The sequence below is a fragment of the Schistocerca piceifrons genome, chromosome 7 (genome assembly GCF_021461385.2).
Source record: "Schistocerca piceifrons isolate TAMUIC-IGC-003096 chromosome 7, iqSchPice1.1, whole genome shotgun sequence".
NCBI classification, from domain to species: Eukaryota; Metazoa; Arthropoda; class Insecta; order Orthoptera; family Acrididae; genus Schistocerca; species Schistocerca piceifrons.
The window spans coordinates 319,650,476-319,662,557 of NC_060144.1; the positions used below are offsets into that span (position 1 = coordinate 319,650,476).

At 46.2% G+C, this 12,082-nt stretch overlaps 1 protein-coding gene across 1 annotated transcript in view; it reads right to left on the bottom strand.

Moving 5' to 3' along the window:
• Positions 1 to 12,082, bottom strand: part of LOC124804647 (vacuolar protein sorting-associated protein 45) — a 139,505-nt gene that overhangs the window by 106,983 nt on the left and 20,440 nt on the right. The window contains exon 3 of the mRNA XM_047264870.1: positions 9,230 to 9,379. Coding sequence (XP_047120826.1) covers positions 9,230 to 9,379 — 150 coding nt within the window. The remainder of the gene's footprint in view (positions 1 to 9,229; positions 9,380 to 12,082) is intronic.

Genomic DNA, 12,082 nt, shown 5'->3' on the forward strand with positions numbered 1-12,082 from the left:
GGGTGAGATTGCCTAGTCATTTTCATTTGATCACTTGGCAAATGGTGGTCACGGTTTGCAAGTAACGCTGGGCATTCACTGTTGTCCCATGCTGCAGAAAGCGAAACAGAAGGGGGCCATCTTGGTCAAAGAAGAACATCAGACTGGCAGCGTTGGACGATTGATCCATGCTGTTGCTAGCTCTGTATAGTCATGTGACATGCACACGGGCCCTCTAGCGACGGGTTGTGAACTTCCACGATCTGGTCGCAACTACACCTTGTTACACATGCCACGATGTTACCGTCCTGTCACCGGTTTGCACATTCCAGACTCTGGCTCGTTTCTTTTTGAACACCCCTTATACATTTTCATTTGAAGATAAAATTGAACATTACAAATGTTAATCACTATATTTCATTTCTTTATCAGTTTGCTCATTAATTAATATCAAGCAAACTGAGGTCACACAAAACAGCATACCTCAAACTTATTCACAATTTCCCTTTATGACATTCTTGGCTGTAACAATATTTAACATGTACACTACTGAAAATAAAGTTTAAACCACTGTGTTAAATGATACAAAGAATTGTTATTTCATGCCAGAATGACTCAAAGAAATCAAAATTATGTTTTAAAAGTTTAGAGCAAATAGTGGACTTACTGCTGTTGAATGCATCATCTCAGTAATTTAAAGATCGACCTCATTCAGAGCAATAAGTTTATTGTGCAAAGTAGATAACCACACATTGCACAATCATCTACATCTCTGAATTGTTACACTTATTTACTTCTTAAATATGTATTGGTCGTTGGTGATAAAAATTAGATCCACATGGACTTTGATGCATATAACCATAATAGAAAACAGAAAAATAATTTGTGGGCTTTGCGTTTTGTATTCTGGTGCACAGGCCACTAACAAGCTGCTGGTAGGTACATGGAAATAACATAGTAATTCATGAACACTTAAAGGAAAACATTTAATTTGCCACTCCATGTAACTGATTTTAAAGTTTGAAAGCTCCTGTTAGCAGAACGTTATGTAATAATGTTAACTGTTAGTATGTCTTACATTTCTAGTCTTACTGCATCAAAATATTGGTGCAGTCACGTAAATATTAGCAGCAATGACTAAATGAGGGACCGACAGCTTTCTCCAAAGCTATGAGTCTCATTTATACCCTATATACACACAAACAGACTAATAGTCAATTATTAATCCACACCACATAATTATATTCTGATAGTTACTTCTCTCAATGTGTACCATGACATATTGAACATGGTGAATAAATTAAACAGAAAGATGGCACAGCAGATGTTCTTAGGAAGCACCTAGATTGTATTTAAATTTAAAACTGCAACATAAGTCTTGATTTCTGAAGTAATTATTCCCCAATAATTCCACCTGCGTGCTTAGTCTGCAAGGTTTTCAATTCTAAAACACTTTCCTCCTGAAGCCGTTTTCTAAAATACTGAAAATCTCTCACATCACAATGCGGACATAATTGAGACCATCTTTATCCCTTCTCCTTTCAGAGTCAACTGTCATATTAGATGAGATACAGAAAAGAAACCATCATACATCCATTAGCAGTTATCCAGTTATTCTCAAAGTACAAAACTGTTAAGGCTTTGTGGTCACTTGCTGACAAACTGCCTGTTGGCTTCTGTCTCTGGTTCTTCAGCCAACATTTGTTTAATGATTTTTCTGATGTTAAGCCAGCATTAGTGACTGGCATTGTCAAAGGTTCAGCCTCCATTGCTGCTGATGGACTGATAGTACAAGTGGATGAAAAAATAAAAAATAAATAAAAATAAAATTTAAAAAAATATCATTTCACAAAGTGACAACATATACAACTTCATATCTAAAAACAAAGATGATGTGATTTACCAAACGAAAGCGCTGGCACGTCGATAAACACACAAACACAAACATACACACAAAATTCAAGCTTTCGCAACAAACTGTTGCCTCATCAGGAAAGAGGGAAGGAGAGGGAAAGACGAAAGGATGTGGGTTTTAAGGGAGAGGGTAAGGAGTCATTCCAATCCCGGGAGCGGAAAGACTTACCTTAGGGGGAAAAAAGGACGGGTATACACTCGCACGCACAGACATATCCATCCACACATATACAGACACAAGCAGACATATTTGAAGACCTACTGCCGCCAAAACATGTTAAAGGATGGAGAGATTCGGGAAAATTTTGAAAAAACGGCGTGTAAATGTATTAAAAAGAGTGGTTTTGTGGTGGCAGATTATGAAAATGAGGCCAACAATTGTCTGGTGAAGAAATAATGACGTGAAAACCTGTGGGAAGCGGCTAAAAATTATCAGTGATGTGGGAAGAACGGAAATGGAAATAAAGTGAAAGTTATCAGAACTAGACGGAAAGCTTGTTTAATAGGTGAAACGAACTGTTTGTGGACTAGAAACGGTGGATTTTATAGCAGCGGTAGTGTTGAAAGCGGGAAAAAAAAAATTTGTTATGGTTTGGAAGTGGGTGACGTATTATTGAGTATATACAGGCGGGATAAAACTGTATAGTAGATTACGGTAAAAAGGAGAAGGTGAATACAAAGTGAAACTACTGGCAAAAACAAAAAGAGAAAATAAGACGACAGAAAAGATTTCGAAATGCAACAGTGACAATAACAGACGTAATTGTTGGGTTCAAATTAATGATATGAATTAATAGAGAGAAACATTCCACGTGGGAAAAATATATCTAAAAACAAAGATGATGTGACTTACCAAACGAAAGCGCGGGCACGTTGATAGACACACAAACACAAACATACACATACATTTAAATATGTCTGCTTGTGTCTGTATATGTGTGGATGGATATGTCTGTGTGTGCGAGTGTATACCCGTCCTTTTTTCCCCCTAAGGTAGGTCTTTCCGCTCCCGGGATTGGAATGACTCCTTACCCTCTCCCTTAAAACCCAAATCCTTTCGTCTTTCCCTCTCCTTCCCTCTTTCCTGATGAGGCAACAGTTTGTTGCGAAAGCTTGAATTTTGTGTGTATGTTTGTGTTTGTGTGTTTATTGACGTGCCAGCGCTTTCGTTTGGTAAGTCACATCATCTTTGTTTTTAGATATATTTTTCCCATGTGGAATGTTTCCGTCTATTAATTCATATAACTTCAGTTAGATTTATAAAAGTGAGGTGGTGTAAATAATGCAAATGCAATGCAAGAAATAGTGCAGCAGGGCAAAAACTGCCAAGTGTATATGCGAAAAGTCTTTCGAAATCAACTGCTGCTAACATGGAGGGAGAGGGGGAGGGGGAGGGAGAGGGGGAGGGAGAGGCAGAGGCGGAGGGGGAGGGGGAGGGAGAGGCAGAGGCGGAGGGGGAGGGGGAGGGAGAGGCGGAGGGGGGAGGGGGAGGCAGAGGGGGAGGGAGAGGCAGAGGGGGAGGGGGATGCAGTGGGGGAGGGGGCGGCGGAGGGGGGCGGCGGAGGGGGGCGGCGGAGGGGGGCGGCGGAGGGGGGCGGCGGAGGGGGGCGGCGGAGGGGGGCGGCGGAGGGGGGCGGCGGAGGGGGGCGGCGGAGGGGGGCGGCGGAGGGGGGCGGCGGAGGGGGGCGGCGGAGGGGGGGCGGCGGAGGGGGGCGGCGGAGGGGGGCGGCGGAGGGGGGCGGCGGAGGGGGGCGGCGGAGGGGGGCGGCGGAGGGGGGCGGCGGAGGGGGGCGGCGGAGGGGGGCGGCGGAGGGGGGCGGCGGAGGGGGGCGGCGGAGGGGGGCGGCGGAGGGGGGCGGCGGAGGGGGCGGCGGAGGGGGGCGGCGGAGGGGGCGGCGGAGGGGGGCGGCGGAGGGGGCGGCGGAGGGGGGCGGCGGAGGGGGGCGGCGGAGGGGGGCGGCGGAGGGGGGCGGCGGAGGGGGGCGGCGGAGGGGGGCGGCGGAGGGGGGCGGCGGAGGGGGGCGGCGGAGGGGGGCGGCGGAGGTGGGCGGCGGAGGTGGGCGGCGGAGGGGGGAGGCGGAGAGGGGGGTGGCGGAGAGGGGGAGGCGGAGAGGGGGAGGCGGAGAGGGGGAGGCGGAGAGGGGGAGGCGGAGAGGGGGAGGCGGAGAGTGGGAGGCGGAGAGTGGGAGGCGGAGAGGGGGTGGCGGAGAGGGGGTGGCGGAGAGGGGGAGGCGGAGAGGGGGAGGCGGAGAGGGGGAGGCGGAGAGGGGGAGGCGGAGAGGGGGAGGCGGAGAGGGGGAGGCGGAGAGGGGGAGGCGGAGAGGGCGAGGCGGAGAGGGGGAGGGGGAGGCGGAGGGGGAGGCGGAGGGGGAGGCGGAGGGGGAGGCGGAGGCGGAGGGGGAGGCGGAGGGGGAGGCGGAGGGGGAGGCGGAGGGGGAGGCGGAGAGGGGGAGGCGGAGAGGGGGAGGCGGAGAGGGGGAGGCGGAGAGGGGGAGGCGGAGAGGGGGAGGCGGAGAGGGGGAGGCGGAGAGGGGGAGGCGGAGAGGGGGAGGCGGAGAGGGGGAGGCGGAGAGGGGGAGGCGGAGAGGGGGAGGCGGAGAGGGGGAGGCGGAGAGGGGGAGGCGGAGAGGGGGAGGCGGAGAGGGGGAGGCGGAGAGGGGGAGGCGGAGAGGGGGAGGCGGAGAGGGGGAGGCGGAGAGGGGGAGGCGGAGAGGGGGAGGCGGAGAGGGGGAGGCGGAGAGGGGGAGGCGGAGAGGGGGAGGCGGAGAGGGGGAGGCGGAGAGGGGGAGGCGGAGAGGGGGAGGCGGAGAGGGGGAGGCGGAGAGGGGGAGGCGGAGAGGGGGAGGCGGAGAGGGGGAGGCGGAGAGGGGGAGGCGGAGGCGGAGGCGGAGGGGGTGGCGGAGGGGGAGGCGGAGGGGGAGGCGGAGGGGGAGGCGGAGGGGGAGGCGGAGGGGGAGGCGGAGGGGGAGGCGGAGGGGGAGGCGGAGGGGGAGGCGGAGGGGGAGGCGGAGGGGGAGGCGGAGGGGGAGGCGGAGGGGGAGGCGGAGGGGGGAGGCGGAGGGGGAGGCTGAGGGGGAGGGGGAGGGGGAGGCGGAGGCGGAGGCGGAGGGGGAGGCGGAGGCGGAGGCGGAGGGGGAGGCGGAGGGGGAGGCGGAGGGGGAGGCGGAGGGGGAGGCGGAGGCGGAGGCGGAGGCGGAGGCGGAGGGGGAGGCGGAGGGGGAGGCGGAGGGGGAGGCGGAGGGGGAGGCGGAGGGGGAGGCGGAGGGGGAGGCGGAGGGGGAGGCGGAGGGGGAGGCGGAGGGGGAGGCGGAGGGGGAGGCGGAGGGGGAGGCGGAGGGGGAGGCGGAGGGGGAGGCGGAGGGGGAGGCGGAGGGGGTGGCGGAGGGGGAGGCGGAGGGGGAGGCGGAGGGGGTGGCGGAGGGGGAGGGGGAGGCGGAGGGGGAGGCGGAGGGGGAGGCGGAGGGGGAGGGGGAGGGGGAGGCGGAGGGGGAGGCGGAGGGGGAGGCGGAGGGGGAGGCGGAGGGGGAGGCGGAGGGGGAGGCGGAGGGGGAGGCGGAGGCACCACTTTACATTAAAAGTGGTGACTCAGTCTCTTTTAGTTACTACAAAATAAAGTATTGTGAAATTTGAAGGATTTTAAAAATGTTGCCAGGTACGGCAGAGCGAAAGATTATTGAAGAGTGTATTTGTTTTAGTTTGTGTAGCCTCAGTATGTAGCTGGAAGTAATTCAAGGTCTCAAGTGTTGCTGTAGATCCCATTCATGGTTTTCTTCCCTAATCTATATTGAAGCAGCTGAGCCCAGTTTGACTTTTACAAAAATCGTTTCTGTTCATAAAAAAGGCATGTAAAATCATACCCTTGAACTACAATGGTTATCTGGACATTGATCGACATTATCATGTAGCATGGGAAGTAGTTGAGGGAATGAAACAATGATTACACTGACTGAGGTACTAGCTCAGTGTGCGTAGCAAATTGGGCAAAGCAACTGAAAATCCCAGAAATGTGTCATTTGTTCTGTAACAAGCTTGCCAGTGGCAAAAAAGGCAAAACTACTGACGTTTATCATCAATTTTGTGTTGCATATGAACCTAATGTGATGGGTGATATCGGAGTGCATCAATGGTGGCACTACTTTAAGAAAGGAAAAACGAATGATAATGTTCATAATACCAGACAATAAGAAAATAACTTATCCCAACTGTGACGGATTTTGAAATAAAACAAAGAAGTTTACATCGTTGGATTCTGCCTGCCACTGTCATTTTGCTTTATTAGTTGTACTATTGTACAATTTCACCCACAGGTCATTTTCCAGTATCTTGACGGAAACTGAGTGAATGATATTTGTAACATGGAATTACCCAATTACCAAACACCTCGTAATAAATTAACTCCAACATTAAGTTTGGAATTAACAATCATTTGATTTTAAAACATTAGCATTCATAAATAAAGTACTAAGAATAAAACATATTTTCGTTATAGATAATTTCAACAACGAAAAGAGCAAATCATACAGCCATAAACATATTTGAAGATGTTTGCTCATTTCGCAAGTGAATTAAATGTGCCATAAAATATGACATTTTTTAAAAATTTAAGTCAATTTTATTTGGTAACTACTCTTGCAGTACAAATTACAGTATAAATTCAATTATTATGTTCCACATCATAATCAGTTATCACAAATGCAGATAATAAAAAATACAACTAATTAATTAATTGAAAAGTTTAAGTGCTTGCAAAATCTGCATTACTTGTATTCTGTACACTAATACACAACAGTAAACACTTCCGGGCTAAGTTGCCGTGGTCGATCAACAGAACTTCTTCTCCCTGACGTTTCGTTCTGAACTATGGAGAACATCTTCCAAGGTGAGTCGACGACTGGCTGCTAGGAGCTGGGGCCGCAGCTTATATGGAGATCGTAGAGGGCGCCACCGCACGTCACGTGGTGTCGATGTGTAGCTATCTCTGGCTATCGTCTGTTCTCTCGATTGAAGGCAATCGATTGTCACGTGATTGATGCAACGTCGACCGCCATATCTTGTCCAATTTTAATCCTCCTCCTTTACGATTAAAACTGTATTGATGTATGTGGATTTCAATTGCCTCTCTATACATACGTGTATAATAATGCGACATCCTCGCTAGCACGCCTATCTCACCAAATTTTATTTCGTGATCTCCATCCGTAAAAACATGTTTCGCTACTGCCGATTTGTCGATATGTCTCAAGCGACAGTTTCTTTTGTGCTCTATACATACGTGTATAATAATGCAACATCCTTGCTAGCACGCCTGTCTCACCAAATTTTATTTCGTGATCTCCATCCGTAAAAACATGTTCCGCTACTGCCGATTTGTCGATATGTCCCAAGCGACAGTTTCTTTTGTGCTCCGTCAACCGTGTATTGATGCTTCTTTTTGTAGTTCCTATGTAAACCCTGCCACAACTACACGGAATTTTATATACCCCTGGGGTGGCTAGGGGGTGACAAGCATCTTTTGTTGATCTTAGGCATTCACTAATTTTCCTAGTAGGTCTCCACCTGAAACTTGGCTAGTACTTTCCCAATGCGATCCGTGATGTTATGGATGAACGGAAGAAATACTTTTCCAGCTGATGGTTGTTACTGTCTCCTATTTTTAGGCATTTTTCTACTTGGGTGAAGTGCTCGGTTAATCTCGTTTTTCGTATAACGATTTTTCGCAAAAGCCATTCGTAAATGATTTAGTTCTTCTTGTAAGTAGCCTGGTTCACAAATATTATTGGCCCTATCCACTAGTGTTTTTATGACCCCCCCTCTTTTGCCTAGGGTGGTGGTTTGAGTTCTTATGGAGGTAGCGATCAGTATGTGTACCTTTCCTGTAGACCTTATGGCCTAAGGTCCCATCCACCCGTTTGATAACTGATACATCCAAAAAGTTAAGTTGTCCATTCTTCTCTTTCTCCATAGTAAATTTGATCTTTGGGTTGATGCTATTTAAGTGCACCAGGAAATCATTCAAGTCTTCTTCCTCATGATTCCATATTACAAAGGTATCATCCACATACCGATACCACTTCGAGGGGCTTTTTTTGGCCGACTGCAGTGCTTGATGTTCAAAATATTCCATGAATAAATTCGCAATTGCGGGGCTTAGGGGGCTTCCCACGGCTACCCCATCAATCTGTTCATAAAATTCACCACTGTACTGAAAATAGGTCGAGGATAGACAGTGTTGGAACAAGGCCACTGTATCAGTAGGGAACATATCGGCCATATGAGAGAGAGCTTCATCAACTGGAACCATAGTGAACAAAGACACTATATCAAAACTGACAAGGATGTCATTAGGACCGACAGTAATTTCCCTCAATTTCTCAATGAAGTGTAGAGAGTTTTTAATATGACTCTCAGTTTTGCCTATGTAAGGTTGTAACAAAGAGGCAAGGTGTCTGGCTAGTTCTTGGGTAGGAGCTCCAATTGTGCTGACTATCGGTCTCAAAGGAACATCAGGCTTATGTATCTTTGGTAATCCATATAATCTCAGAGGATAAGCCTCCGTTTTACAAAGATGCTTTTTAACTTCTGTACGAATGGAAGACTGTTTTATCAGACGATTGGTGGCATTCAGCACATTCGTTGTGGGATCCTTTTTCAGCTTCTTGTATGTGCTGGGTTCCAGGAGATCACTAATCTTCTTGTGATAATCCTCAGTATTCATTAAAACAGTAACATTTCCCTTGTCAGCGGCAACTATAATAACATTCTTGTCTGCATTGATCTTCCGCAATGCCTTCCTTTCCCCTTGAGACAGATTGCTGCTGGAAGGCTTAGCTTTACGTAATATCCTGGAGGTTTCCATCCTAATTTCATCAGCAGAATATGATGGTAACTGACGAATTCCTGCCTCTACATTAGCAATAATGTCCTCCATAGGAACCTTGGATGGAGTGATTGCAAAATCGAGAGAACAGACGATAGCCAGAGATAGCTACACATCGACGCCACGTAACGTGTGGTGGCGCCCTCTACGATCTCCATATAAGCGGCGGCCCCAGCTCCTAGCAGCCAGTCATCGACTCACCTCGGAAGATGTTCTCCGTAGTTGAGAACGAAACGTCAGGGAGAAGAAGTTCTACAGATCGACCACGGCAACTTAGCCCGGAAGTGTTTACTGATGAAGACGCCGGCCGTGAAAGCCTACATGGGATGAATAATACACAAATTTAAAAGTGTAATTAACATTCACTGACCATTTACATCTCTAGAGCATACTCTACATGTGTAATCTTACAATGGTCCACACTTTTTTTGCTCAAAATTTGTAATGAAGTGCACAAACCTTGAGAACATGCCGTTATGCCAAGAGAAAATAGATGCGGACTAACTGCCAGATAGTCAGCATAAAATTCCTGAACTTCCCTCACAACTTCTTGATCATCTGCTTCAGCCAATGTCTTTATGTCAGCTTTTGCTATAATATTGCTGAAATCTGAAAGCAAAATAAGATTTTTTTTATTTTTCAGTTTGACTAAGACTCGAAAATATTACAACTTGTTGCAGTTTAAGTGCTACAAACAGACCTCAAAACCGCCATACAGTGAAAATTGGTACTATCTGTGTGGAGTAACAAACTAGAAGCAATTTACCTAGCATCCAAGGAGAATATTTGAGAGTGTAAAATATTTAGAAAAATGTAATTGTGATAAAATAAGCTCTTGCCCACTATGGGATTAAATATAAAAAGAAATTTCTGAAATATTGAAGGAATGTTAATTACAATGGTGTAAGAAAGGATTGTGAGGTCACTAGACACAGCACAAGGCTGAACAGGAGAAACTTGAGAAAGAAACTGGCCAAGGCCTTTTCAAAGACACCATCCCACCATTTGCTGTAAGTGACTTACGAAACTTGTGGAAAAAATTTATATGTGGATAGTCGGATGCAGACTCCAACTTCCATCCTCTTAAATGAGAGTCCTGTGTCATGTACCACCTCTTTTGGTAATGCTGTAAGAATGATCAAACTTATCTGGTACATATTTTTATTTAGTGAAATACAGTGTCCAGTACAAACTGTTCTGATTTCATGAGATCTTTCTCATTATTTTTATGGGTTACTGAACTGTTTGTGTGGAGTAGTGAGAGTAGGAGTTTGATAGGGCATCTCTCTCAGACACACAGTTTGGAACTTTATTATCAAGCAGATACTTATACGTTGGAAGTGAAACTACCCACCAATGTTACCAAAACCAAGAGTGTGATGCCAAAATAATATGATAGCAAATTAAAGAGCCCAGTATTCAATAACCAGCATCAATCTAAAGCTGTTGTGGAGCACTGTATGTGACTTCCTGCGACAGAACCGAAATGCCTAATCTTTGGATGCATCCCTTTTGAAAGTACAGGTACAGTGAACTCCCTTGGACAAGTCACAAATATTTCAGTTTTTGGTTGCAGCTGCTACAAGAAAAATAAAGATTCTAGATGAATTAATACACATGAAAAATGGAACTAAAAAGGTCTAGCTGTAGCAAGGGTGGAACAAAGAATATAAGAGATAAGAAGAAGCTGACTCTCACAAGTAACACATTGAATAAGCACATGCAACATCACAGCAAGTAGCAGCTACTAGTAGCAGAACACGACAAATGTATCTCAAGTACTGTTAGCAAGTAATTAGAATATCTGTAGCGGGTGATAACAGCGATAATAATACTTGGTCTAGTAAAGCTTATAGCTGTGTGTACTGAGTAATATTTTGGACAAGTATTTGTGAGGCTAGAATAGTAAAGTCAAGCCATTTATACTGGTAAATGAAAGTGAACGTGATAACATGTCAGACTGGGAGGAGTTTCAAAAGAACAACGTAAGTAATACGAAATTTCCATTATCAGACAGTAAGCTGGATAAAGGCATGGGAAATATGGACACAACCCAAATGGTAACGGAAGAAGGTGTAGGGGGAGTCATGACAGCAGTGAAGGCAAGTATGCAGAACTGGCAAAGACAGAGTTGGGTAATAACTTTGATTTAGTAAAATGATATCAGCAATTAAATTATCAATAGAAGAAATGAAACTGTCACACAAAAAGCAAGCAAATAAAACAAAAAATTGTGAAACAGCAGTCTAGAATGTAGCATGAAAGAAATGAAAGTCAAACAAAAGGTGAGAGGGAAAAATTGAAGAACTAAAATGGAGGTGAAACTGGAAATTCAAGAAATAAATGACAGTCAAAAAAACGACGACTGAGTTCTAAGGACATGTTCAAAATGTGGAAAATAAGACTAGATATAGAAATAAAATTGGCACACGAAAAAAAAAAAAAAAAAATAGAAAACTAATTATGAAAGAAAGTCACAGTTACGGAAACAAGAAACAGGACACACGAAATAATAGAAAAACAGTACAAAACAATATCTAAATGGCTAGAAAATTTAGAAGGGCAGGTGTAGGTACATATGGAGAAGCAAAAATGGTCACATTAGATGTAGCACACGTATAACAGGAAGTCGACATCATTAGTCAAGTAGTAGACTAGATAAAACACACAAAGACAAACTGTAGAACAAGCAGTACATAATATTACACCAGGAAGGAAATTCAGTTGGTGGACATCCAGCAACAAATACTAAAAATGACCTTTAAGCATAATTCATACACAGCAGCAAATTTACCAAGTTCCATCTAAAAGAGAAAGCATTGTTGGAAAGCACTTTATTTCCTAGATGTGCAAGATGATAAATGAAACACAGTGTGTTGGGTAGTGCAGGAACTCCCCTACAAAGTACACAGCCATCAAACAGGCCAGATAAGGGTAGCAGTGGAACAAGAATGTATAGTACGCACACCAACTGAACACAAAATATGCAGCTAACAGGCAAGGACATAGAAATGATGGAAAAAGAAATTGTAACAGTGATGCAGGAAAGACACCTGAAGAGACAGCCGGCCACATTAAACGTCTTCAGCAGAGGACAGCAAGATAGATTCCACTGCAAAGCAGAAAGGAATCGCGAAAGTAGCCTGCACTACTACAGAAAAACAGGCAATAATAAGGGGGCAAGGAATCACAAGTTTGACAGATTTCCTTCTAAATGCAGTGAAGTGCAGAACATGGACAGAGGAGAAAAAGGGTGTGGTAAGAGCAAAGAAGAATATGAAGACTGGAAGATGAGAGTGGGCAGGAATCAAC